The 25,489-nt window shown below is 47.5% G+C and overlaps 1 protein-coding gene across 4 annotated transcripts in view; it reads right to left on the bottom strand.

Moving 5' to 3' along the window:
• The window catches only part of P3H2 (prolyl 3-hydroxylase 2), a 73,515-nt gene extending 49,651 nt beyond the window's left edge, over window positions 1-23,864 (bottom strand). For 2 of the 4 annotated variants that reach the window (XR_001412472.1, XM_014945743.1), the window contains exon 1: window positions 23,056-23,864. Coding sequence is in view for 2 of the 4 variants with exons in the window: in XM_014945743.1 (XP_014801229.1) it covers window positions 23,056-23,508 (453 nt within the window). In the remaining 2 variants the exon portion in view is untranslated. Of the gene's footprint in view, window positions 1-337; window positions 452-2,895; window positions 2,962-23,055 lie in introns of those variants that run through there. The other 2 variants (XM_014945745.1, XM_014945744.1) reach the window with 2 other exon arrangements.
• Window positions 23,865-25,489: the final 1,625 nt, after the last annotated feature.

Below are 25,489 nucleotides of genomic sequence, written 5' to 3' on the forward strand. Positions count from 1 at the left end.
GGAGGGGAGGAAGAGGGAGATAATATGGTTCTAGAAGGTCTGGCCCAGGAGGGAAGGCTGAAAGCAGTAGGTTATCTCAAGTTAGAATTGAAAAAACTGTGAGGGGAGTCACCAATAAATAAGTAAATACATTTCGAGGAGGGGAAGAAAGAGGAAGGGGGAAGTGACAATTTTGGATCAAAGGCAAGGTGGCAAGCCTTCACGCAGAGCATCATTACACTTAGAAATCCTCACTGAAGGAGCTGTGGATACAAAACCTTTATGAAATTCCAGAAGCAAGCAGACAAATTCATAGAGGAAAAATCCAGTGGAGGCTCTCACAGGCACAGAGACCAACCTCAGATCTAGACTGCCCCACAGCCACCGGTTCTGGAGGCTGGGCAAGCATTTGAGGCAAGTGTCACAACAGTGTCTCTGTTCTTCTGTCCTTTCTTGAGTGCCCAGTGCTGGCTGTTCCTAGAGACCTTTATTCCAACTGGATACAGCTGCTCTTGTGTCAGTTGCCTAAAAACAAAAAACAAAAACAAACCTCCCCCTCCCACCATACCATTAATCATCTGTTTTCTAGTGCACACAATGTTACTAAGAGTAACAACAGCAATAACAAAAAGCCTGGGACAAATAGGCTTTCTCACTAGAAAATCCAAATGTGGTTTCTGCACTGCATGTCAATAGTCTGTTATTGCAAGGAGCTTCAAAGGCCCAGAATTGCAGGGAAGGGTTTATGACACATCTGGTATGGGGCTTGAGTTTATCTGGAAGGGATCTTAATTGAAATAGAAAATTCCTAATTAAGATCAGAATCTCTAACAACCTTCCCAGCACCCAAACAGGAAATTCCAGGTGGGAAACTGCATCTCTTCCAACTATGCTTCTTCTTGAAACCAGAAGTCAAAGGAGCCCTTTGTTGGCCAGGCAGCGTGTCACTTCTGATTTTGTGCTGCTCCTTGGCACCTTATTGAGCTCAACAGTATAGACCCAGGAAAGAGGAAGATGACAAAAAGTTGCTTGACTGATGTCATGGGTATCTCTGAAAACACAGGAGCAGAAAATCAGTCTGTAGTGTAAAATGAGTGCATCAGGCACTGGCACGCAACCACTCATGCACCACTGCCTTCATCAGCCTTCTCCTCAGCTGGTACCTCAAGCTTCAGCCTAATTTACTGCTCTCTCACAGAGTGCCTGTAGAGCTTCTGATTGTTTCCTCATGCTGGGACATTTCAGCTGAAGCATCTATTGCATGAGAAGCATTAACAAGGCCCTTGATGAAATTCAGATTAGTACTTCACACCTTTTAGGATAAAAATAACCAAATGAAACTGGGATTCATCCCAAAACACACTAGACTATTCACATTAATCAGGGGATGATATACCTGTCTCATTTCCAATCCTTCACCTCCTCTTCTCCAGCAAGATAAATGGCAAAGAAAACAAACCAACACCCTCTACATTTTTGTTCTGCAAGGATCTAGTTTCCATGAGACTAGTCTGCCCTGGCTGTGAGCTGGAAAATAAACCAGAGCTCTGCTCTTTTTCAAGGGCCAAGATGAAGAGGCTGTGTACAACTAAGAGTGAAAAAGCCCATGACTGTATTTTCCAGGCTCCATTCCAGGCTGGTTACTTATAACTGAAGTTATGAAAGAAGTATAGCCACTCTCTTCCCGGAAATAATACCTTTTGGACAAATGTTACAATACAGGGATCTTCTAGCATCTTCCCCAACTGTGTTTCTGAACTTGCACCAGCCCAGTAAGGTTTCCCAGCTCCAGGTGCATCCAGCATCACAGCCCAAAACATCACAGCCAGAAAGTATCCTGACTGCCCAAGGCTGAAGCAGGCTCCTGGTTCCAAAATGTTGTGAGCACGTGGTTCTCAGTGAGGGTTTGGTCCATTCTAAAACTTTCCCAACAAAGACATGTTGGTATTTCTACTCTGACCTATTCAGTGTCACTTCAACTGACGCAATGCCAGTACAGCAATCTTCATATCCCAGTGAATGGCTAAGTGTTGGGAGCAGTTCCCAGATCCCACACATTGCAGGGCCACCTAGCAGAACTTCAGGTGATGAGCTCCTGAACATAGGATCAACCATGCTTCCTGCATGGAAAAGAGATGAAAATCCAGGTCCTTCCTCTGCTCTTTCCCTGGAGGATCAATCAAGGCTCTTAAATTCTATTTTTGGCTGAAACCGCAATGACCAACTTGGAGGTCTGCAAGGGCAGAAAAACCTGGGAAGTCTGAGATGCAACCTACATCATCTCTGGGCTGCATCTGCTTGAGTCAGCAAGCTGTAAAGGGGTAAGATCAGCATCTGTGGTAACCAAGATGGTTACCTCCCCTCCCCCTCCTCCTCCCCTTGCAAAAATGTGCAGTTGTGGTACAGCCAGATTCGTAGCAAGCAGTGTATTCAGAGGTGAAAGGGAGGTGAAATGAAAATACTTTCTTTATCTAGCAGATTACGGCAAGATTTTCTCCGTAAAGAGTGTGAAATATCAGCTTTCTTAGAGGAAGCAGCTCTAGTGCTGCAGCTTTTATGGTAAAATGGTTTCATTGCCCTGTCTACTGCATACCACACTAGACACAGCCAGAGAGGAACGCAGTGGTAACATCAGCATCCACTGAAAGACATGGCAAACATCTATCTTGGGAATATTAAGGAAAGATCAAGAGTTATTTCCTCCTTACACCGGGCTTGTGGATTTGGTTGGGTCTAACCAGAAGCACAGATTGGAAACAAGTGGCTGCACTGATGAAGCAGATAGCATCTGGCATGGGAAAGAGATGCAGAAGAAACACAACATGAATTGCAGGGAGAAATTCACACCTCCCGCCCCCACACCAAGTTTAGATAAAACATTCACAGCTTGCTAACAAAGAGATAAATCTTGTATACCTGTCAACACACACAGTTCAGCTGAATGCCCACGGTGCGGTGAAGCCTTCTTCCTTCTGGAGTTATCTGCAATAAAAACATGTAGGACAAAACCTCTCACCTGCACGTGAGTTTGAACAGCTGTACCTACATGACTGAAATAAATTTAAAAATGAATTGAGAAAGTAGGATGGAATTCAGGTCATTGGAGAGACCCATGCTGTCCAGAGCAGGGCACAGAGCAGCCTTGCTAGTTTGTTTGCCATTGCTACCCTTCTGTCAAAACAACCCTTTTGGGTTGGGTTTTTTTTCAGGTTTTTTTGTTTTGTTGGGGTTTTTGTTTGTTTTGGTTTTTTTTCATTTTCTATGGAAGGGAATTCACTGGGGCCTTTTAGTCTTCTAAACTGAATACTTCTAACAAGTTGTGGTGTGATCTGTAGCAAAGCACATGATCAAACTTCGAGCCTCTTCACATGTCTTCATTTATTGGAGTGGTGGGTGTCTGATGCCCATCAGATTCTGCCCACAGTCACAAACTGAGACCAGGAAACTCCCAGTCCTCCTTGCATCTTGCTGAACTTGTACACTCTCAGTAACTTATCAAACCACATCAGTGCAAACACTGCAGGCTCTTTGAGATGAAAGTCCATTAACTCCAGAAGTGTGTACGCCTGTTACTGGCCCTGAGCATCCCATCCGCTAGCAGGGAGCGGAACCACACACTGGCTCTGCACAGATTACACAGAAAAAATCATTAGTTGGAGAAAAAAAAAAGCAATCACCACGGTAAAAGAGAAAAGCTGTTAGATGAGCTTTGTGTGCTTATTTGCTCAGCTAAGGTAAGCTTATGGCCTTGGACTCCCTGCAGCACACACAGAAGCAATTGCTTTTCTTTCTCAGCGCCCAGATGTCTTTTTTTTTTTTTTCATACTCCAACAACTTCGTATTGGATATGAGCAAATACTATCAATCATTTCTGTCTGATTGCTACCTTGCTGCTTAAGCAACAAATAATGTGATTAATGAACCTCTGAGGGCGAAAACAGAGGCTTTACAAAACATAAAACACCAGCGAAGCACTATGAACTTTTCTTAAATTGCTTAAAAATGAAGAGCAGCTGCCTGGCACCAATTCCCCCAGCAGCAGCAGTAACTGCAGCATTCAGAGCAGCTCTGGATGCTTCTGAAAATAGGCATGATCTTGTGCCAAAGAAAATAGCCCCTTAATTTTATAGGTGTCTGAATAGAAAAAGAAAATGAAAATGGGAGTGTCTGGAAAGACACATATAAATGCACTGCCTGGTGTCTAAAAAGGTCTTTGCCTCTCTCCAAGTGTTGGCAAGTGGAACTTGATTGGATTTAAATTGAGAGTTCAGAGAGTTCAAATAAAATGCCTTTTCACTCGATGTTCAGTTTACCATTGATTTCAATTGTTTGGGGTCAGGTGACTCAAAAACAAAAAAAAGATGGGGGGCAAAAAGGTAAAAAATAACATCTTTCCTGATAGTAAAGAGTCCTAGCAGCACCCCACAGTAACAAAAAGTCCTCAGCAGCACCATGTATTGGCTGTGAGCAGAGATTTGCCCAAAATTTTGAAGAGGAGATTTTAGGCTCTCTACATAGCAATGACATACACTGTCCCTGTCCCCTGGTCTGAAACCAGACAGGAATAAAAACGGGGTAAAAAAATACATTTGTTTTTTCCTGGGTAGCTGTTCTGGTCTACATTAGCAGTAACAGGAGCAATCAGGTTGGAAGAAACGGTGATGGGGTTCAGTGGTGAATGTGGGGAGGGGACACTCATGCCGAGGAGGACATGTGCCATCCTGGGGAGGGCTGAAGTCCCTCTGCCAGGAAACCTGCACCTGGCAGAAGGAGTGATAGAGAACTCTTGTGACTGTCCACGCCATGATGTCCTGCTGACCCAAAGGTGAATCCCTAAAGCAACACACAAGCCTCTGGAGGTCTGCGGGGAACAACTTCTGGACAGAAAGTGGGTAAGGCATGAAGCAAGAGCTACCACCAGAGCACAACACAAAGATCTGGAGTTATTTAAAGCATGGAAAATACCAAGAATGGTCCATGAAACGGCAGCTGTTTGAGACTGGTCTTTTATAAGCTACTCTAAAGAAAGCACTGAATATCCTCCTTATGTTGAAAATTATACAGGTCATCTTCCATATTTAGTGCAGGGATGCACAGACGTAGCCAGGGGACAAGACACATTCATACTCCATCTTTAGCACGACTGCCACCCAGATCCATATGTGGTCTTGGCCTTCTACCCTGTATTTAAACCACAATAAGCTGTGCTCTGCATTCAAGGAAAAAGGAAAAAAAAAAAAAGAAAATGAATCCAAACCTTTGTGGGGAAGGTTTCAGTGAAAAGGCTGGCTGCTTTTCTGTGGTTACTGAGGTAATGAAACTTCAACAGGGGCTTACACAATGTCAGAGTGGAAGAAATTCTAAGCATCTACTAGAAAGGTTTTAAGTTACTCAAAAGCCTTACTGATAGGATTTCAGAGCCAGCTACTCTATTCGGACTCTAATGTGCAAGCGAACACGTCTTTCAAAACCACATGCGGCCAGGCTATTCATACTCCCAGTCTTGTTCCCTACCATTCATAAGTAGGAGTGTGAAGCAGCAGGGCAAATCAAATAAATGACTTCATTCCTCCAGGGGTATGAGCAAATGCGAACAAAGAAGCAAACATTTACAAATTCAGAATGCCATACTTTTGCCAAGTTTTCTTCCAGTGGGGGAATTCTGCAGGATTCAAGGAATACAACTGCTATTTTCTTTCTTAAAGCTCTGCACCCATGAGTGCACACACGCAAGCTCTGAGAGCTCCCAAATCCACAAGACTCCCTGCACAGCTCTGCAGAAGACATCACAGAGCAGTCTAATATACCAAGACTTGTGTAACTGGATACAAAGACGTATGTCTCAGGTTTGGGGTACAGCCAGGTATGGGGTATACACCATATGCCAGGTAAGTATATCCCTTTTGCCAATGCAGAGGCCAAAAGCTCCTGGAAATCCTCACTTTGTAGTAGGAAGAGTGTTTATGAACAGGCTAAGATGCTCCCAACTGCTAACCTGGGAGCCATCATAAGACCAATCAGCTCCGTTATAAGTTTCCTTCTGTAACAGTGCATGTAACTGTAGTTCAGATAAGAAATATATCTATGCCTCCTGCTGAAGAGTAATGCCCTAACAAAAGAAAGGTTATTTTATAAATAGCGGGGTCTGAACAAACAAACAAAATCAAATTTTGGACATGGTGAAGTGTTCTAGCGGGGTCTGAACAAACAAACAAACAAAATCAAATTTTGGACATGTTTCAGTGGTGGGAAAATCTGACGTGCACTACCTGAGAGTAACCCTGGTTAGACCTGCCCGTCTGCCTGGCCTGGAGGACCTGTCCCTCCCGGGGGAAAGACCAAATCCCCCATTTGACAGTGCTGGCTTTGCCAGAGACCTAGGACACAGGCATTACAGGGGTGGAAGCAAAGCTACATGGCCTTCAAAACTGGGACACAGACAAAATATCTAACAAGTTAAAAGACACGAATGACAAACATTTGCTTTGTTCAGCATCGAGACCCTGCAAGACATTACCCTCAGCTCCCTCCTTCCCAGCTGGAGTGGAGCCTGTCTGGCTGCTTCAGTCCCAGCACAAACTCTTGCTCTGGTTTTCTGCACGAAGAAGCTCAAATCCAACCTTTTCACAAGTTCCTTCTTTCAAGACAAACCAAAGCCATCACTACTCATCCTCCTCAAAACAGGACAGTGTCCTTGTGACCTCCTCCTCCAGTTTGGTGCAGTCTGCCAAGATCATTTGATGCTGTGACTCGTTTCCCCTCGTATTCCCCTGCCGTTTCTGTTCCCTGCACCACTTTTCTCACTTACATTTCTCTTTGATTCTCCCATGGGAGGAAGACAAGCTGAAACATGCTCCAGAGCTGAAATTACAGTTCACTCCATGGATTTGAAATTAAGCAGAATTTCTTCTTTCCAAAAAACTCTCAATGGATGTTGAAATAATTATTTTTCCAGCAGTGATTTTTTTTTTTATTTTAAAGCAAAGCAATATGAAAAATAGATAATGTCTTACTGCAAAGGGAGACTCAGCAACTTTCCTCAAGCAACACAGCTGTAGAGAGGTCAAGCTGTCAGCCCTGCTTAGCCTCTCAGCCACTTGGGCTACAGCAGAGGAAGATGGGTCTGACTCTCCTTGCACCAGCTCATACTAATTGTAGGGGTTTTGCTGATGAGGCTCAGCAGAAAGAAATACAAAGGTGTGCAGGGCAGATTCCCAGGGGAATTTGTGGCATCATGATGGCATGGGATTTATGTCACGGTGCGGTGATGTGACAGAGTGACAGGACTGAGATCAGGACATTGAGCACCCTCACTTCACCTTTCATCCCAGGCTGGACGCATCCTGCTCTGTGAAATGAAAGCTGTTGCTCCTGGACAAGCCAGTGAGCTTTCCAGATTCATCCCAGGTCTCAACCAGAAAGTGTCTGTAACTCAGGAACGACTCCAAAAAAACCCCTTGGGTCACATTTCCAACAGTGATCCTATCAGGCTTTAAAGGCCCAAAACAAGGAGAACCATTATTCTGCAGCCTGCTAATAATTAAGGGCGCCCACTCATCTGAGATACTCAATTTCCCCCAGATCCCAGAGATGTCATCAGGTTTTAAGGGCCCTTTAAACAGCAGCAGCAGCTCAGGGAAAAACAGCTGGAATGAAATATGCTGAAAGTCCTGAAGTAAAAAAGATCTCTGCGAAGGTAATAAGGAATACCTAACCACAAAGGTTTGCTGTATGGAGTCCCGTGCTGCTGAAACACAGACACTGTACTGCTCCCTGAGAAGGAGCTTTACCAAAGGGACATGTCTGAAGATGACCTGTTCTGGACCTGCATGACTGTCACATATGTCTCCTCCTTCATATGCAGGACAGTTGTGACTATTCACTCTGCTGTATCACCAGTTTCCACAAGCCAGGCAGCACTACTGACTCTGAGCAAACTACTTCCATAATTGGGCTTTTCTCCTGCAGTACAGGACATCTTTAATTAATCTGCTACTGTTTATGCATGCTATTCCTGTTGGAGCTTCCTCGCAGTGCACAGACATCATGCAGCACATCTGATACTGTCCAAACATGTGATGTCAGTTATGTCTTACAATGCCGAGTGCCTGATTCCTGCACATCAGACTCATCCCACAGATGGGCAAACCAGAGCATGGAGAGCTGGTTCCCCTTGTCCTAAACTGACAAAATATGGGCTGGAATGGGCCAGTCCCAGTCATTTCTGTCCTGCCTCATGAGCTGTTGGCAACGGCCACAGGAGCACTTGTGCAGGTCACACACTCCCAAATAAAACACAGTTGAGACCATCAAGCTGTTGCTGTGTTATAAACATGGTCGGCCAGATCACAACGGAGCACTGTGCAAAATGAAAACCAATGAAAACCCAACATTCTGGATTCAAAATGTATGGTTCAATGCACAATGCAGTTGTTGTGCTTTAGTAAGTGACCAGCCACAAACCTGAGCCATCAGAGCCGATGCAGGCAAGTTCACAGCAAGTAGAGGTACCAACTCAGCCAACCCTTTTTCTTTCTGCATAAGCTAAGTCACAGTCACTTCCATTTATACTAACAACCTCCAGTTCAGACACACCAATGCCATTACACCGTATAAAACTGCAGCCTTTATTGGTCATATCACCAGATTTCAAACCCAGACACCTGTGAGGACACTCTGCTAAATCCATAATCAATTTACTGCACAGTCTGGCGCTCAGAACAGTTGTCCTCAGGATGGACCAAGATCAAAGCATGCAAGTCAGGAGGCTGCAAACCCTGCTATTTCCAGCAGCATTTGGTACATATCTCTGCCTGAAATTCCCTAGCGCTGACATCCTTCTGTTGTCACCAGTCACTAGCGGGAGAAAGTTTGTGCTTGCACTGAGCAGCATCCTGGCTCTGAAACAAGAGATAGCCGAGCACTGTTTTATGACTCCTAATGCTAAGTAAAAGCAGATCTAGTTCTCCATTCCCAGTACTGCTAAAGCACTAAGCAGCTGGCACATAAAAGGGAGAGTGTAGCGCAGCCTAAATCTACTGCAGTTTTGCAACAGGAGAATCTACAAGGATAACCTCCAAAAGGCCTCGTGACCCTCCTGGCACATAGGACAAATTATGAAAATAGAAGCAGCTTCTCCTCTCCTTGTCTTTCTCAAAACTCTACTTTTCCTACCTCAGGCCCAACAAGCAAACATGGAAAAATTAAATATGGTTGAGAACTCAACTATCTGGGCTTAGCTCTTCTTCTTCAATTGTAGAGGATTATCTCCAAACTTGGTGTTAAATAGTTTAAACAAGACGGACAGTGAAGTGGTTCACATAGTGCACTATTGACCCAGCTGTACCTAGAAGCACTGGTAGCTACACCAGAATGCTGCTTCGCTTGGCACAGTAGTCCTGATCGCTTCCCAAAAACACTTCCTTCTAGGCTTGAGTATATTCTTACCCCAGTGAAATAATCCCTGAGGCACAGGGCCAAGCGTGGCTGGCTCCTACCCCTGAGAAGTCCCTCCTGTCTCAGGTGTGGAGCACGGGAAAACACCAGCAGGGTTTTCCTCTTCATCACCCCAGCTCCACGCTTCTCTGCGCACACGTGAGCACAGCCTGTGGCACATCCCCAGAGCACAACTCTCAACCCTGCTTAGCAGGACTTCACCATTCAGCACGGGCTGGATGCAACACCAAAGCATCCCCAACGAGCAGCACAGAAGATCCCTAAGGATGGTGTGGGATCCCCGACTCCACTGACAATTCCATTTGGGAGCTGAACTGTACCATCCACCGCGGAAAATAATAGCAAAGGAACAAGAATGTAAACAATAAGCCTGAAGCATGCAAACCCTTCCTATCTAATACTTCTCAAAGGCATCGTGAAAGACAGTATGGTTTCCACACTGTGTTTTCCAAGATAACTGAGCACACTGATTACAGGCAAGCCAGTGACAGCTTTAAGTTCTGTAACTTTCAAAGAAAAAGTCCAGGCAAATTATTATTCCGATCTCTCTACCTGGTTTGGATCGATTCAAAAAGCACTAGAGGGTAGAAATGGTTTATTTGGGATTCTATAATCTAGCTAGATTTCACAGCAAGGATTCAAAAATAGATTTGGAAAACAGAAGTTCACTGATTAAAATAACAGTGATTTGGACTTAAAAAAAAAACACCAAGGGAAGCCTCATGTTACAGTGCAAAAGTCATTTTCCAGGGACTGTTTTGTTGAACATCTAAAACCCAAACAGTAATCAGGCTGGAACAAGTCCCCTAAAATGGGAAAATCTCTTTTGTTTTACTCTGACCTGAGCTTGGGAATGTTCAAAGAATATTTCAACTCCCAGAGCTTCATCTGTCACTCTGGTGAGACCAGCCACCAAAACTGAAGCTGTCCTGCACATCCCAGGCATCCAGGGAGCTACAAGCTTTGTTCTCTACAAACCACTGCCTTGCAGAGCTGTCTCCCCCAGGCACCTCCTTTCACACTGCTCACGGCATCCTTCCCATCACCCAGCCTTGAACTACCCGCTCAGGCACGGGGGAACAACTGGGCTCAGAGGGGGGACACCCATGTCACATGTTGTGGTTTAGTTTACAGCCAAGTCATTGGGGCTGCTGGAATGAGACCTTAAATCCATCATTAAAGCACCAAGTACATACAGGATCTGCCCCTTTGTATGGTGGTGGTCAGTCAGGTCTAGGGATGCTCAGGTCACAGTGAGAAAGATTCAGTCAGTTTGGGTGGTGGAAGGCAAACCAAGCAGCAGGAAGGATGGCTGGGAAAGAAGGAAACACAGGAACAGGAGCATCAGGAGAGCACAAGGAACGTGCTGATGAGAGCCAGGGGTCTCCACCATGCAGGTGAAAGCGCTGCGTGAAACCTGACTGGGCCAGACTTCAGCTGTAACCTGACTGAAAGCGAGGAGCAGGTATGGACATTAGTCAGATAAGGAGCACTGCAGCAAACAGGCTTAGAATTACTGCCTGGTGGATGCCCATGCAGCTGAACCAGGGCACTGTTGGTTTGCCACAGCAGCCAGGCGGATGGGACTGCAGGGTGCATGGGCAGCTCAGACACAGGCAAATCAAAGAGGTAAAGCTCTATGGGCACTGCTGGGGCTGATGTAAAGAGGGGTCAGAACCTGACAATGTCATTTGCATCCTTACCAGGTGCAGAACATGCTCACAGAAGCTACCAGAAGCGTGTAGCACAGCCTGGGCTGTTCAGAAGGGACATAGAGTTAACAGCTGCAGAGTGGACAAACAGCTTCCTAAAGAAGCACACAGATGTTTTATTTGCTATTTGCCTGCCTTGGAAAAGGATCCAGTCTGAAATCAAGTTTTATGAGCAGTACCCTAGTGAGCCAAGGTGACCGGCTGGAGGAAGAGATGAAAGGGCAGGCACGGCCAGCGTGTCCGTGACTGACCCCAGCACCGACTCCAGGGAAGCAGCAGAGCCACCAGCATCCGGACACCAGGATGCAATGCCTCTGTTAAAGGAAACGGAGTGTGGCTGCCAACCAAGGGATGAGGAGAACTACCAGCTGCCAAAGACTTTAGTACTTAAAGCAAAGAGAACAGAAGTGACTGAACATGAGAGCCATTCAACTCTTGCTATGCTGTCCACGTGGGGAGGCTGTGCTTGCTGTCAGGTGTCTGGTCTCCACCAACACCAGTGATGCTGGTGCTAGGAGCTGTATTTTGGCCTATTCTTTCCCCGGCTGAGCCCATTTGGGGACTTAACACGATGCCAACCCACCTCACAGCTGCATGGAGCTGCATGAAATGGGTACCCTCTGCCTCTCCCAGGGGTGGGAGTGCTGAGCCGTCCCTGCGAGGCTGCAAACCAGCTTCTCCAGCAGCCCACAACAGGGAATTGCAGTCACTGCAGCACCCTGAAGTGCCTACACACGGCGTGCGGACTCTGTACCACAGTAACTCACAGCACAAGATGCACCAGCACCGCTCACCCAGGCTGCAGCAAGCCCTGCCCCAACCTTCTGCTCTCACAAAGGATCAGCAGGACTCGGAACACCACCAAGCAATAGAAGTCTTTCCCAAAAACTATGTCAGTCCCCTCTAAACAAACAGCCTTCCCTCACCCACCTCCAGAGATCGGTGTGTATCACAACTCTTGCTTCACAGCCTGTTTAGCATGTCCCCCCTGAGATCAGCACTGCCCACACGTGAGACAACTTCTGTCTGTTGTCAGCTCCTGTGCCACAGAGATCAGCTGTTCTTGGCAGGTAGGATGCTTTGCAACACATCTGAAAGGAACACAGGGGATGTGAACTCTCTGAAAATAATGGTTTTTAACTAACTCTAGCTTCCTTAATACAGAATGAGTTTTAATAACGCCCTTAAAAAAAAATACCTTATCACCCAACCTACACTTCTCAAAGAGTCCTTTTGCCATTTTTATCCCTAGAAAGACTCTCAAGAGTAAAATGAAAAGTTTTGTTCAGTGAAGCATCCCATGAGTACCAGTGCATTAAAAAAATCCACTTATTACATAGTTCTACAAGTATGAAAAACGGGGATAAGACACAATGTTCTTTCCTCCCCATCACTAAGGTATTTTGTTCACTCACAGATCCTTTGTATGAGTCTGGCAGCCCTGCGTGAAGGAGTGTTTTCCAGCAGCAGCGCAGTGCAACGTACCACAAGTCAGTGCTCTTCCTTTTAGACTACTTCAATGAAACTTTGCAATTCTCATCTGTTTCCAAAGAGACAGAGTAACTCAGGACACGGATGCCCCAGAATATATATAAGCCTTAGAACAGGCAGTGCCTTGGCAAAAACCACTTTAAAAACGGAGCTTTCCAAGCAAGGGAACCAACAGACTCTGCTTCAGACCCTGGGCAGTCACAGCAACACCTTCAGCAAATATTTTGAAGGATATTTTCCAAGCTCTTTCTCTCTGTACCCCACTGATCTTTTCTGGGAAGGAATACAGCTGGCTCCATCTTCAAAAGAAATTGCACCCACAGCCCTGGGCTATGAACTTCAGCACATCTCCCCATCACACCCTCGGGAGTCCAGCCCTGACCTCAAAGAGCTGTGGGCTCAGCAGTGCCCTACCTGCAGTACCCTCTGGCAGGATTTGCCCACCCTTTGTTTTTGCGGCGAAGCTGCATGCAGAATGTCCTCTGGATTCATGTGCTCCTGCCTCTAACCTTGACAGGACACACCACAATCTCAGGCTTATCTTTCTTCAGGGATACAATGTGAGACCAAGGCCACCACTGCAGCTGTTTTGGGAAAAACATGGTAGAAAGCAGCATATTGGTGTCTAACAATAATTTTTGTGAGTTTTCTGCTTTTTTGTTTGTTTGGTTTTTGTTTAAATTCCACTGCAAAATCCCTATGTGCTGGGAGGGAGAGGAGTTTGTGCAAGACCCAGGGGGGCTTTGCATTGAAGAGAAGCAGAGGACCTGGCAAAGTGCCTCCATGCAAAGGAAGGAACGATGCTGCTTGGCAATGTTGCATGGCAAGTAAAAGTTTGGCTCTGCCAGGGAAGAAACCCACCAGCCTTGTGCAAGTCAGCGAACAGTCATGGAAGTACCTTAGCATCAATTGCCATCTATTGCAGCCACAGTGATTCCTGATGGCCATGTCGTGTCCAGCCCCACTCACACCAGCTATACACTGTGGTACCCACACTCCCAATGCTATAAATAGCTCGGACATGCATGTGCCAAAGTGTGACTGCACACAGCGTGGTATCACCCTAGCAAACCCAGTGATGGAAGAGAAGCAACAGAGCACCTTGCACCCTGGAGCCAACAGCATGCCTGAAACATGCTTCTGATCTGCTACCAAGTTATAACCCCATATTCTAAGGATGCAATTTGCTAGTGGAAACCAGATTTGTTTAAAGGCACAAACATGAGTTTGGTTTTGGAGCTAAATCCCAGTTTTTGAGCACTGAACGCATCTCCCATAGGAGCCCCTGTGATTTAGGGCATCCAGGGAAGCCATTCACTGAAAAAATCTGATGTTATGCCTTGATGTGACAGAGATACATTTTGGTGGTCCAAAATGTAGATAGTCCATTTCTGACAATGTCACTTCATTTTCTTCTCTTTCAAGGTTTTTCTGTCACCCCCCAGATGTCCTCTTCAACCTCAATAAAACCTTTAGTGTTACAAAGACAGAAATTTCTCCTGCCCATAGCTACCCCACATTTAAAATCTCCTGGGTGCCCTGTACCCCTCATGCTAATGACATTTTCCCAAGCAGCCCATCTGCAACCTCTGCCTGACCTGAGAACAAGCATCATGGCAGGGAGCAGAGGGTGGTGGCAGCTGCCACCAGACCTCCTCTCAATGGCCAGCCTGTCACCTCCACGCTGTGAAGGGACACGTTCCTCGGCGTGACAGCATGGTCAGCGTGCTGTCCTGCACACTATCTGCTTCCCATCTCAGCATGAGCACAGACTCAGCCTTTCATCCAATCCTGAAAGAACGTGTTTTTCTCCTCTTTTTTTTTTTTTTTTTCATCAAGTGAACAAGAAGCTACAAGTGAGTATTTGGCCTTCACAACCGATGGGCTGCAGCCAAACTCTGCCATATGTTCCAGCTAATACATGTGGGCTTTGCTAAGAAAGTGTTTTTTCCCTTTTTTTTTTTTTTTTTTTTCATCAAGTGAACAAGAAGCTACAAGTGAGTATTTGGCCTTCACAACCGATGGGCTGCAGCCAAACTCTGCCATATGTTCCAGCTAATACATGTGGGCTTTGCTTCCCATCCAAGAAAGGAAAAAAAGGACATTTATGAGCTGGGGTTCAGCAGGAGCGTGTGGGAAGGAAGGGGTGGGGAGGGGATGCTATTTTTGTTGCTATAATTATTCCGTGGCCAAATCCCTGACCCTTGACGTCAGCTCTGGAGGGTCTGTTTAACTGACCAGTTGTCATGGAAAGAGGGAGGATTGGTTGGGAGGTACGGGCTGATGAGGATCAGCTCTTTGCTGCCTGAACCCACACACAGGCAGACCCCCTGCCTTCATTAGTCATCACCAGCTCACAGCCAAGAAATAAAAATGTCAATACCTTATTGCTGATACATTGGCTGGAAACAAAAGCATCCAGGGAACTTCGCGCCCTCCTTCCTGCCATCAGTTACTGTTAAAAAGCACAAGCCAAATCCTGATCTCAGTTTCCCCAGTGTAAAGGCAGAGAAACTCCACGGCCCTCAGCTGGGTCACCCTGGGTTCACATGGATGTAGCCAAACTCAGCCCAGCCTCAGTCCAGACTACACACATGGAGATATGCCACGTGCAGAGTGTGGGGGTCCATACTCTTCAGGAACAAACCCAATCACAATGACTAATTCATACCACCTCCAAAGAAAAAAAAACCTAAGATAAATAACCCCTGAATCCCTTGCTCCAGATGTCAAGTGCTGCCTCAAGCCCAGAGTCCTGCTAGCAAGGCTCCTGCAACGCTCAGGAGGTTGGCAGCAAACGGCTCAGTTACTGATGCAATGGTTTCTCATTACTGCCCACGCCATCCACGATGAAATCACCAGTTGTACAAGGAAATGGGAATAATCCTTGTTGAAACCTCAGGCACAGCTAGTGAGTACTGGGCATAAGTTTGCTTAGCAGGGCTCAATTCACATGCAGTTCATTATCAGCTGCCATTCATTATTCCTGTGGCCAAGGACAACAAAAGGACTCAGTAGAAGCCAGAGCAGAGCTCACTAGGATGTATGGATGAGAATTAACAGGCAACACAAAAGCCATTTAACAAATCCCAGCACAACACGGCACATGGACGGGGCAGTTCAGCAGCAAGGCTCTGCCAAGGAGCAGCCAGCCGAAGAAGCCGTCACGAGATGAGTGATGAGCAAGGTGCAAAAAACCACAGGAAACTAAAGAGATAGAAGAACAGGGAAGGGGCAGGTTCCCAGGTTACAGCACAGAGCAGGAATCTGTTCTCCCAAGCCAATGGGCTCTCCTGTGCCATCGGTGCCCAGTTTTTCCTGAGTTGGGATGTTAGCCTAGCTCATGCATTGGGACACCTTTTGATCAAGACTTCAAAAGATCCAGTGAAACTGTTTGAGTCACAGTACTGTCTCCTCCATCATCCAAGGCAGAATGCCAGGGACTGCCAAGAAATAAGGAGGAACCCAAGCTTACCTTTTTTGTCCAGAAGACAGAAATTTTGCAGGCTGGGACCTGCCACCAGTATATTTTTGAGCCCTGGCACAACTGCATAGCTATGAGATGAGGAAGAGGAACTTAGCAAAACAAAAAAGCGACCCTTTGGTCAATCAAATGGCTGATTAGCAGCCTGCATGAAATGAGCTTAGTGGGTCTAAGACCAGTTTGTGCTAATGGGTTGTATCCTGATTTGCGGCAGTGCTGAGCAGGGTAGTGCTAATTGACTATCAGTTGAAATGATGTGGATATCTGCAAACACCATAGTTTTGCTTTTGGATTTTTCTCTATTAAAAAAACAAACCAAAAACAACCAAAAAAAAGTCACTACAACCATCTAGTCTAAATTTTTGTACAGCACCAGCCCAGAGTCAAATCTGAAAAGTCAAGACTAAGTTTCCTGTGAAGACAGCAATGGAGTCCAGTGTAATTCCTGGTATGTTGGTAAGTTGCTAGTTCACCTTCGCCACAAAACCATGTGCCTGTCTTCCAGTGTGCATTTGCTAGTGTCAGTATTGAGCCCCTTGGCCACCGCTTTCTCTCTCTGATAAGACTTTCAACCCAAAACGAAACATTTCAGAAATGTTTCCTTTGAAGTGGTCAGCAAGAACAGGGGCAAGGGCAGTTGGGTCAGTGACTAAATATCCTTCCCTAAACCTGGGACACTGACCCAACCATCAGGACTCCAAGTTTTCCATCCCATAAACTGAGTTTATTTTTGTCTACATAATTTTAACTTTCTGAGCACTAACATTTACCCTCTGGTGAGGACTAGGAATGCTCTCTCAGAAAATCTAAATAAAGAGACGTTCCAAAAGATTAGTTCTGGGATCTATTTATTTATCCAGTATCTGAGTAATACCAATTCTCAAGATTAAAGATAAATAAACACTGCTAATCATAATAATCCAAATAATAATGATTATCTGACAGTTTTACTATAGGTCTTTGTCTGGGATGTGTCATATAAATCCTATGAAAACAAGACCAACTAAGTGGATAGACCTTACAGGACAGGTGGTGGCTGTGGTGAGAAATAACCTCAGTAGGCTGTTTCCACAAAGATTTTTAAGTTGTGGGGTTTTGCACGTTATTCTGTATCACTACCCATGAGATGCTATAAGTGAAATCACCACCTTTCCTACAAATGCTGCAGTTCACCCCAGGGACAGGACACTATTATCTCCTTAAGTTTATGCAGCGTTGCAACATGAAGGAAAACAGAGCAAAACGTTCATGGGAAATACCAGTATACTTGAGTGAAATAAATCAAATTCCCAGCATTGGTGTGAACCCAGAGTTACTCTGCAAGCCCTAGGTCGGTAATGCAGATGTCTATCAAGGAGACAAAAGACTCTGGCCTGGTGCAACAGCACAGAAATGGGAAGCAGCATCAGCAAACAGTTATGCGAGGTGGAATGAATTTGGTGGTGATGTCTTAACAACAATCCCAAGGCTTGCTACAGATGCTCAGAAACAGATCTCCAAGCGTGGCTGGTGGCAAGGCTCACATAAGCACTGGCAAAAGACAGAATGATCAGTCTGGAGTGGTTAGAGTCCTGGTTTTGCATACATGGGTCTCCTCCCCTGAGCTTGGATTCCCATAAATAGGGAGCTTTCAAAGGCAGAACTGGAGCAAAGCAACAATAATAACCTGTATCACAAAGGTTTCTGAAGTTTGGGCTCCCACTCTGCTTCTTTTTTTTTTCCTCTGTGGTCTTTCATCATGTCATTAGTGTGTCCATATTGCATTTCAGAAATCTTGCTGGCATGGGTGGGCTGGAGAGCACTGGGTGACACAAGGACGGACTCCCAGTGGTGCCTCCAGCACTGCCTTATCAGCTGCAGCGTGGAACACCCGGCACCGAAGACAACAGTGTGAAGTCAAAGTTGTCCACAAACAAGACCACTGGAAAGATTAAGCTGCTTATATAAAGTTTGCATGATCAGAGGATTTTTTTTAAAAAGCAACAACTTTAAAGAACAAATAAACAGCCTCTCCTACAACATGAAAAACTTAAAAGATTGTTGTTTTATGCTTGAAACACATGAAATCCTGATGATAATAGAACTAAACCACAACTCAGAGACAGCAAGGGGGAACTCAAGACAAAGACAGAATAAGAAAGACCAAGTTGGACTCTTGCACCTTTTGTTCTACTTACAATCTCACGTTACCCAGAGAGGAGCAACGTACTATGCACTGGAGACTTGTTTTATTTATTGTTTTAAATGCAAGCACAGACCAAAATGCCTTTCCTCATCTAGATCCAAGGCTGGTGGTTACACACTACATAAGCACGATTCCTGCCGCGCTTCACCGATGTGCAAAAGGGCATGCAGGCAAGTGGGAAGATGACACCATTGCAAGTCAGCATTTACAAAATGGGAATAAGATCTCAGGAACAGCACAACAATACACAGAGAAAATGAAAATAAGCTATAGCGATTGCCCAGAAAAAGGCCATGACACTCTGGCTGGGAACAAGATGAGATGAGAGAAAGAGACCTTGAGGGATGGGTTAGCAGGGTAGAAGAGAGGCAAGACCTGTTTTTTTGTAATTGATACAGTGATCAACTTTTCTAGGTTACTTGCTATTTTTGGACCAGATGGACTTGCAGGAGGCAGAACCAGGACTGGAAGCGATGTTCTGTCACAGGGTTCATGGCAGACCATCCACAGCAAGCTCCAACATGGCTACTGAGTCAGCAGTTCATGGCTACCAAACGCTCACACAGTGTACATTGTTCCCTCCTTCTCCACTCATTCTCGGAATTAGAAAAATCCCCAAAAAAGGGGGGTTAGAAATACCATTCCTGCAGGCTAGGTTTTAACAGAAACAAGATGACTAAGGTGGCAAAAGGAGGAGGACATGATTAATAAAATATTTAAGAGATCAAAAAGATTGCTCCCACACACTCATCTGCCAAGCCTAGAGGGTATTTCACTGACAAAGAGCAAAGCAGCCAGCACACAGTAGAGAGCCACAAGCATAAAGAAAACTGCCCTTCTGCCCATGGGACATGTCATCAGAAACCCACGGAAGGACCTTTTCTCTGTAGTCTGGAGAACCCTCTCACTATATACACTACAAGAGTGAAATCCCATGTTCTCATCACCTTCTCTGTTTCCACATCTTCTCAAAACCCATCCCACTCTAACTGCCTCAGCTAGATGTACCCAGTATATTTCTAAATTACCTGAAAACATCAGCTCTCCTAGGAAAAGGAGAAGTCTTCCTACTTACAATACATATTTGGAAGCTGCAAAGAAGACTTGCAAGCACATTTGGACTTGTGCTGCTTGTTCAATGCAATTTGTCTACAGTCTCTGTAGAGACTGCAGTCAATCTCAGGGGCTTGATCCAGAGCCTGAAGACCACAGAAACCCTCAGCTGAATCCACAAGCTGTACCAGTCCTGCAGACCACTACAGTCTCCCCTCACATCATGCTTGAGTCACCAAGAACACTTGGATCACATCTCTGAAACAGAAGAGTGCTCTTCAAAACACCACCATTTCTATTTCAGAAAAGTACAGAGAAAAAAAATAAATTAGGAAGTCATTTAGGGAACTGATAAGATGACATGGATCTAGAGGCTGATGGAACATATTCTCAAACAGGGTCATCACCAGCATTTAACCTAATCACATCGTCACCTCTCTGTGCTCCGTGAGGGAGTATCTCAAGCACTTGCTCAGCAGCAGGAGCAACACAGCCCAGGGCAGCTGCTGCTACAGTCCAATACACAGCCAAGAAAATCCAAATCCTCCAATTCTAACATCAGTTTTCCACCAATTCACTGCAGAGACTAATTCACGTCACCACGACTGGGCCAGGCTGTGGTGGCGCTTGCTTTGCAGTGGGAGACTGAAGGCAATGGGAGACCCCAGCCTGCTTCCAGGGAACACGGGGTGTCCCAAAAGCGACAGAGACACACACAGTGCAGGCCAACATTTGGCCTGTGCATCTGTCCAGCAGGACTAAAAGCCTTTGCTTTTCATACCCCACAGAAGTGTTGCAAGGATTAGCTCATGTTTATTCAGCACCATTTTTCAAAGCACTGCACGAGAGCCAAACCCTTTGATTTTTTTAAATCTGTTCCTTGCTTTGTCACTCCCTCCCCTCCCGAAGGGATGCGTTTCTCCCCTCCTGAGAAACAAACAAGCAGGAGGTCAGCGGGAGTGGGAGGTGGGAAGCACATTCCATGCTGCTCCTCCTCCTCTCTCAAACCACAAATGCCACCAACCCCTGCTGTCTGTCCAGCCCGGCCGGTGCCCAGCATCCAGCCTCCCCACGCAGCCCGGGGAGGGACCGGACAGGATACGCAGCAGGATGTTTAACCTCATCTCATTTCCTTTTGGGTTTCAAGGAGAAAAAAAACACGGTGGGTCAAAGAGCCTCCCCTGGAGCCACGCAGCCTGCCCACGCTCCCATGGCAAGGTAGGGGGGCTCTGAAGAAGCTCCTCTTTGCAGCTCCCCTCCTCAGCCAAAACGCCGAGCGGGTGCTGCAGCCCAGGTCTCCCTGGAGGAGATGCATCCCAACCCTCCGGGAACATGCCAAGGCCTTGGCACTCAGCCTTGGCATGAGGGGATGGTTCACATCCGAGAGTACGTAAGTGTTAGACATTAGACCTCGTGCTTTGTGCAAGTGTGGGCAAATCCGACGCGGGGCATTTTCTTCCGCGCACAGACTTGTTGAGCCAGATCAAAAGAGCAATCCTGGGAGCAGAGCTCAGGCACAGGCAGCACCAGGGGGAGGATGTGGACAAACCACTACAGGTTGCTCTGTGCTGCTTACAAAGCCCAAGAACATCAGAAAGAGCTACAGAAAAAGGCATTAAAAACACAAACAGCTCTACTCGAAGAGCACTTTCCCTCGGCTACAGTGCCTGACATCTGGGCATCCATGCAGATAGCAACATCCACTACTGCACCAGAGAGAGGCAAAATTAAAGTGTTAGCATGAATATAAAATCTCCAGACATTGCAAACACAAATTAAGATGTCAAAGGTAAGAAAAAAAAAAAGAAGGCTCTTTTCAACACATTGCTTTGATAACTTTACAATGTACATTTAAACAAGAAAAATAAAAACCTTAGACCCAGTAGAATCAGAAATGAAAGAACAAACCATACCCCAAAAATTATCTGGATTTTTGTATATCAATTTTACTGAAACGGGAGACAAAAACCCCATTCCCTAATTTAGAGGGAAGTTTTTGATGAGCTTGACATGAACAAACCTTTGTGACTCTGGGAAAGGCTTTGAATTCAGGCAAAGAAATCCCTTCATTTTTAAGCATGACAAATTTTGTGTCACTTCCCACAGCTGGTGACATTACATAGAGCATCTGCCAGCTTCACTGGGATCACATACAAGCCAAATTCTAGTCCCAGTTCACCCGCAGGATTTCTTTCAGGAACTCTATGCAGCACATGGACACTGGAATTTAAGCCAATGCAGTTCTAGTCCCTGACTTATAAAAAATTACATTAAGGCAGAAAAAGGAAGTACAGAAAAAGCAACATAGCTATGGTTTTCCAAAAAGTTTTAAAGTGCAGTAGCTGATGATTTGCCTCTTCAACGTGTGGCTGTACAGACACTGCACCCCAGGCACTGGCACTGCCTGGGACAGATGTTTGCTTCTCCAACCAGAAATAGATTTCAGCAGAATCACCCTCCCTGTGCTCCGCTGTGCAGGTCTTCACCTATTAAGTTGCCTATAGCAACTAAAAGGTTATGAATGTGCTCAAATAAAGCAGAAACCCAGAGGGAAATGTTCCAGAAATGTTTTAAACATTCAGCTTGGCATGGAATAAAAATTCCCACAGTTTCTGTCCTTACAAGTCATGAACAGGAAGACTTACTACAGGTACCTGGCTTGACAGAGCACAAGTCTTGAACTAAAAGAAAAATACCACTAACTGTGCTGGCACGGGTTGGGTTTTGTTGTTGGTTGTTTTGGGGTTTTTGTCTTCCTTTGGCAAGGAAGTTCAAAGTGTAACACTGTTTTCCTCATGGAAAGCAACAGCTACAAGGCAGAAGCTACTGGGATAAGAGGATGACACTCAAGATGCCAGTGGCTGCTAAATACTGACTGCACAGTGCCATGCGAGGCATTTCATATCACACAACAGCAGAAAGATCATCAGATCTCAGTAGCAGAGGTTGGATATCCCCCAGCTCCACACACAATCCCAGCTCTGGGAACAAGAGCATCAGTTCAGTTTGTCTGAAAGCGAAACACCTCTGGCAGAGGACATCGGCGTGTTACTGGGGGGGTTTACTGAATTTCACTGAATTTTTGAAGTTGGAAGGGACCATAGAGATAATCTAGTCCAACTCTCCTGCTGAAGCAGGATTGCCTAGAGCATGTTACTCCCGACTGCATCCAGGCGGGTCTTGAAAATCTCCAGAGAAGGGGACTCCACGACCTATCTGGACAGCCTGTTCCAGGGCTCTGTGAAGGACTCTACTCACTGTGAAGTAGGAAGTAGTTTTTTCTCATATTTGAGTGGAACTTCCTATGTTCCAGCTTATGCCCGTTACCCCTCGTCCTCTCACTGGCAACCACTGCTGGGGACTTTTCTCTGCAAACTCTCCATGGAAGGCAAACCATTTGCAAAATTATACTATGTTACACTAAAAGATAAACAAAAACATCCCTCCCCTAAAACAAAAAAACAAAACTGGAAAAGCACAGGTAAGCCAAGGCTGGACAGAGTTTGAGTTGTCATCCAGGATGCTCTGTGTCGGGAACAGGCCATGACTGCTGACACCAGTGAGAGTGGAAGAGGGGGGGACCACACCCGGGATGTTTTGGGAGGATGGAAGAGAGGATATAACCTGTTGGAGGGGGGCGGTGGGGAGGGACAGGGCGGGGGACAGGCCTGCTCGGGGTGGGGGGTGATGCCTACCTGGATGTAGGCTCTCTGCAGGTAGCTGTAGGGCACCCTGCGCTGGAAGTCGGCCCCCACCTCCTCGGAGGCGAGGTGGCGGGAGGCGGCCCCCAACCGCGGTTCCTCGCAGCGCCGCAAGCAGCCGGCCCTCCGCAGCACCGAGCCGAAGAAAGGCAAATCACCGCCGGCTCCCGGACCCGGAGCCGCCAACCGCACCTGTCCCCGGCAGCTCCGCCGACACCGCAACCGGGCGGCCCGCACCTCCCGCCGGCTGCTCAGCGCCCGCTCCATGCACCGCGCCGCCCCCGCGAAGTCGCCGCCGTAGTACGCCTCCACCCCGCTGGCGTACAGGGCGTCGAAGGGCTCCAACCGGCCGCCTTCCCCCGCACACACGCCGCCAGCCCCGCACGCCGGCGGCAGCAGCAGCGGGAGCAGCAGCAGGGCCCCCCAGGGCCGGCTCCCGGTTGCCATGCCCGCCCCACCGGCGGTCCGTGCGATGGATGGGGCGCCGGGGGGGTCCGCAACGCTGTGTGAGCGGGGGCTCGGTGCAATAGGGGCCGGGGGGCCGCGCAGTGGAGTCCGCCTTCGGTGGGGGGGTCCCTGCAAGGGGTGCCGGTCACCCTACAACGGATCTCGGTGGGATGGGGTCCGTGCAACGGGAGCCGGTCACCCTACAGTGGGTCTCGATGTACCGGGATGCGGGGGTCCGTGCAGCGGGGGGGCCCGGGGGTCTGTGCAAAGGAGGAGCCGGACACACCACAACGGCTTTCGGTGCGGCGGGTCCGGGGGTCCGTCCGGGGAGCTCCGCTGCGGTCCTGCCCTCGGCGGTGGCGGGTCTGCGGCTCGGCTCCCAGCACGCCCGGCCCTGTGCCGCCCTCCCGCCCCGCCGGCACCTCTTAAAGGGCCCCGCACGGCCGGCCCGCCCCGTCCTCCCCCCAGCCCCCCCCACCGTAAAACGGATCTGGGTCTAGTGGGATCCGGAAATCCGTGCAATGGGAGCCGGTCACCCTACAACGGATCTCGGTGGGATGGGGTCCGTGCAACGGGAGCCGGTCACCCTACAGTGGGTCTCGATGTACCGGGATGCGGGGGTCCGTGCAGCGGGGGGGCCCGGGGGTCTGTGCAAAGGAGGAGCCGGACACACCACAACGGCTTTCGGTGCGGCGGGTCCGGGGGTCCGTCCGGGGAGCTCCGCTGCGGTCCTGCCCTCGGCGGTGGCGGGTCTGCGGCTCGGCTCCCAGCACGCCCGGCCCTGTGCCGCCCTCCCGCCCCGCCGGCACCTCTTAAAGGGCCCCGCACGGCCGGCCCGCCCCGTCCTCCCCCCAGCCCCCCCCTTCCTCCTCCGCGACGAGGTGGTGGTGCGGGGAGGCGGGGGTTCGGGAGGCAGTCACCGGCCGGGAGCCGCTCGGAGCATCCCCGCTCTGGGACTCGCCTCCTGGCTGCAGGGATTTTGTAAAATGACGGCGTGAAATTGAAATTGCCCCGGGGTGATTTAAAGGGCAGCGGCAGATTTTCCTCCCTCTTTTTCCCGGCCGTGCCCCGCACCTCCTCCCGCTTCCCCACATCCCCGCGGCTGCCGGCGTTACTCGCAGGATGCTTTTCTTGCCCCTCGGCGGGGCCGTTGCTCGGTTCTCCCCGGGTTCTCCTCCTCCTAGCCCCTCTTCCCCCCCCACAGCCTCCCGCCGCCGGGAATTCTGCAAATCAGTCATCTGGGATGGGCACGGTGAGTGGCTGCTAAAGCCCTTTCAGCTCCCAGCTGTGTGTTTGCCTGGCTTTCTCCAAGGTTTCTCTCTTCCAATGCTGCAAATCCCTGCCCTGCCAAAAATGTTACTCTTTTTTTTTTTTTTTTTTTCATGAATTTTAAGGCATTCTTGTGACGAGACGTTTGGCAATGCAACCTAGTGACACACACACACACACACACAAAAATCTTAGTTGGCATTTAAAATAATCTCAGTGTTGAACACCTGTCAGCAAGAAGTTTTTCATATTAATACTGTTAAATTGGTCAAAATCAGCTGTTTCTGAGTGAGAGGGAATAGGCAAATCCTGGATCCCATTAGATGCTTTACTGTAAGCTGTTCTGGGCTCGAGTACTCTGAAGTCTCTGCATACAGCACTGTGCTCAGGGCTCTCTCACCAGGGATGGTGGCTTTAGTCATTTCAGACATTTCAGGAACATCTCTGTAGCTGTTAGCTGTCTTTTCATAGACTAAAATAGCTGCCAATGGGAGATGCTCAAAACCCATTTGGTCCAGATTTTGTTATTTCATCAAGCCAGATGTTCCTCACAGTCCTGCTGAGCTGGGCTTTCCCCTCTGCTGCTCTAGTGGCTTTGATCAAATTGTTCTGAGTTTATGCTGCTGTGTCCAGGATCAGAAACAGGGCTCAGCGCCCTCTCTTTGGGCAAGTGATGAAATTATGGAGTCTGGTTTGCGGCAGTTTCACATAA

This window comes from Calidris pugnax, unplaced genomic scaffold, assembly GCF_001431845.1.
Source record: "Calidris pugnax isolate Ruff unplaced genomic scaffold, ASM143184v1 scaffold111, whole genome shotgun sequence".
Classification (NCBI taxonomy): domain Eukaryota; kingdom Metazoa; phylum Chordata; class Aves; order Charadriiformes; family Scolopacidae; genus Calidris; species Calidris pugnax.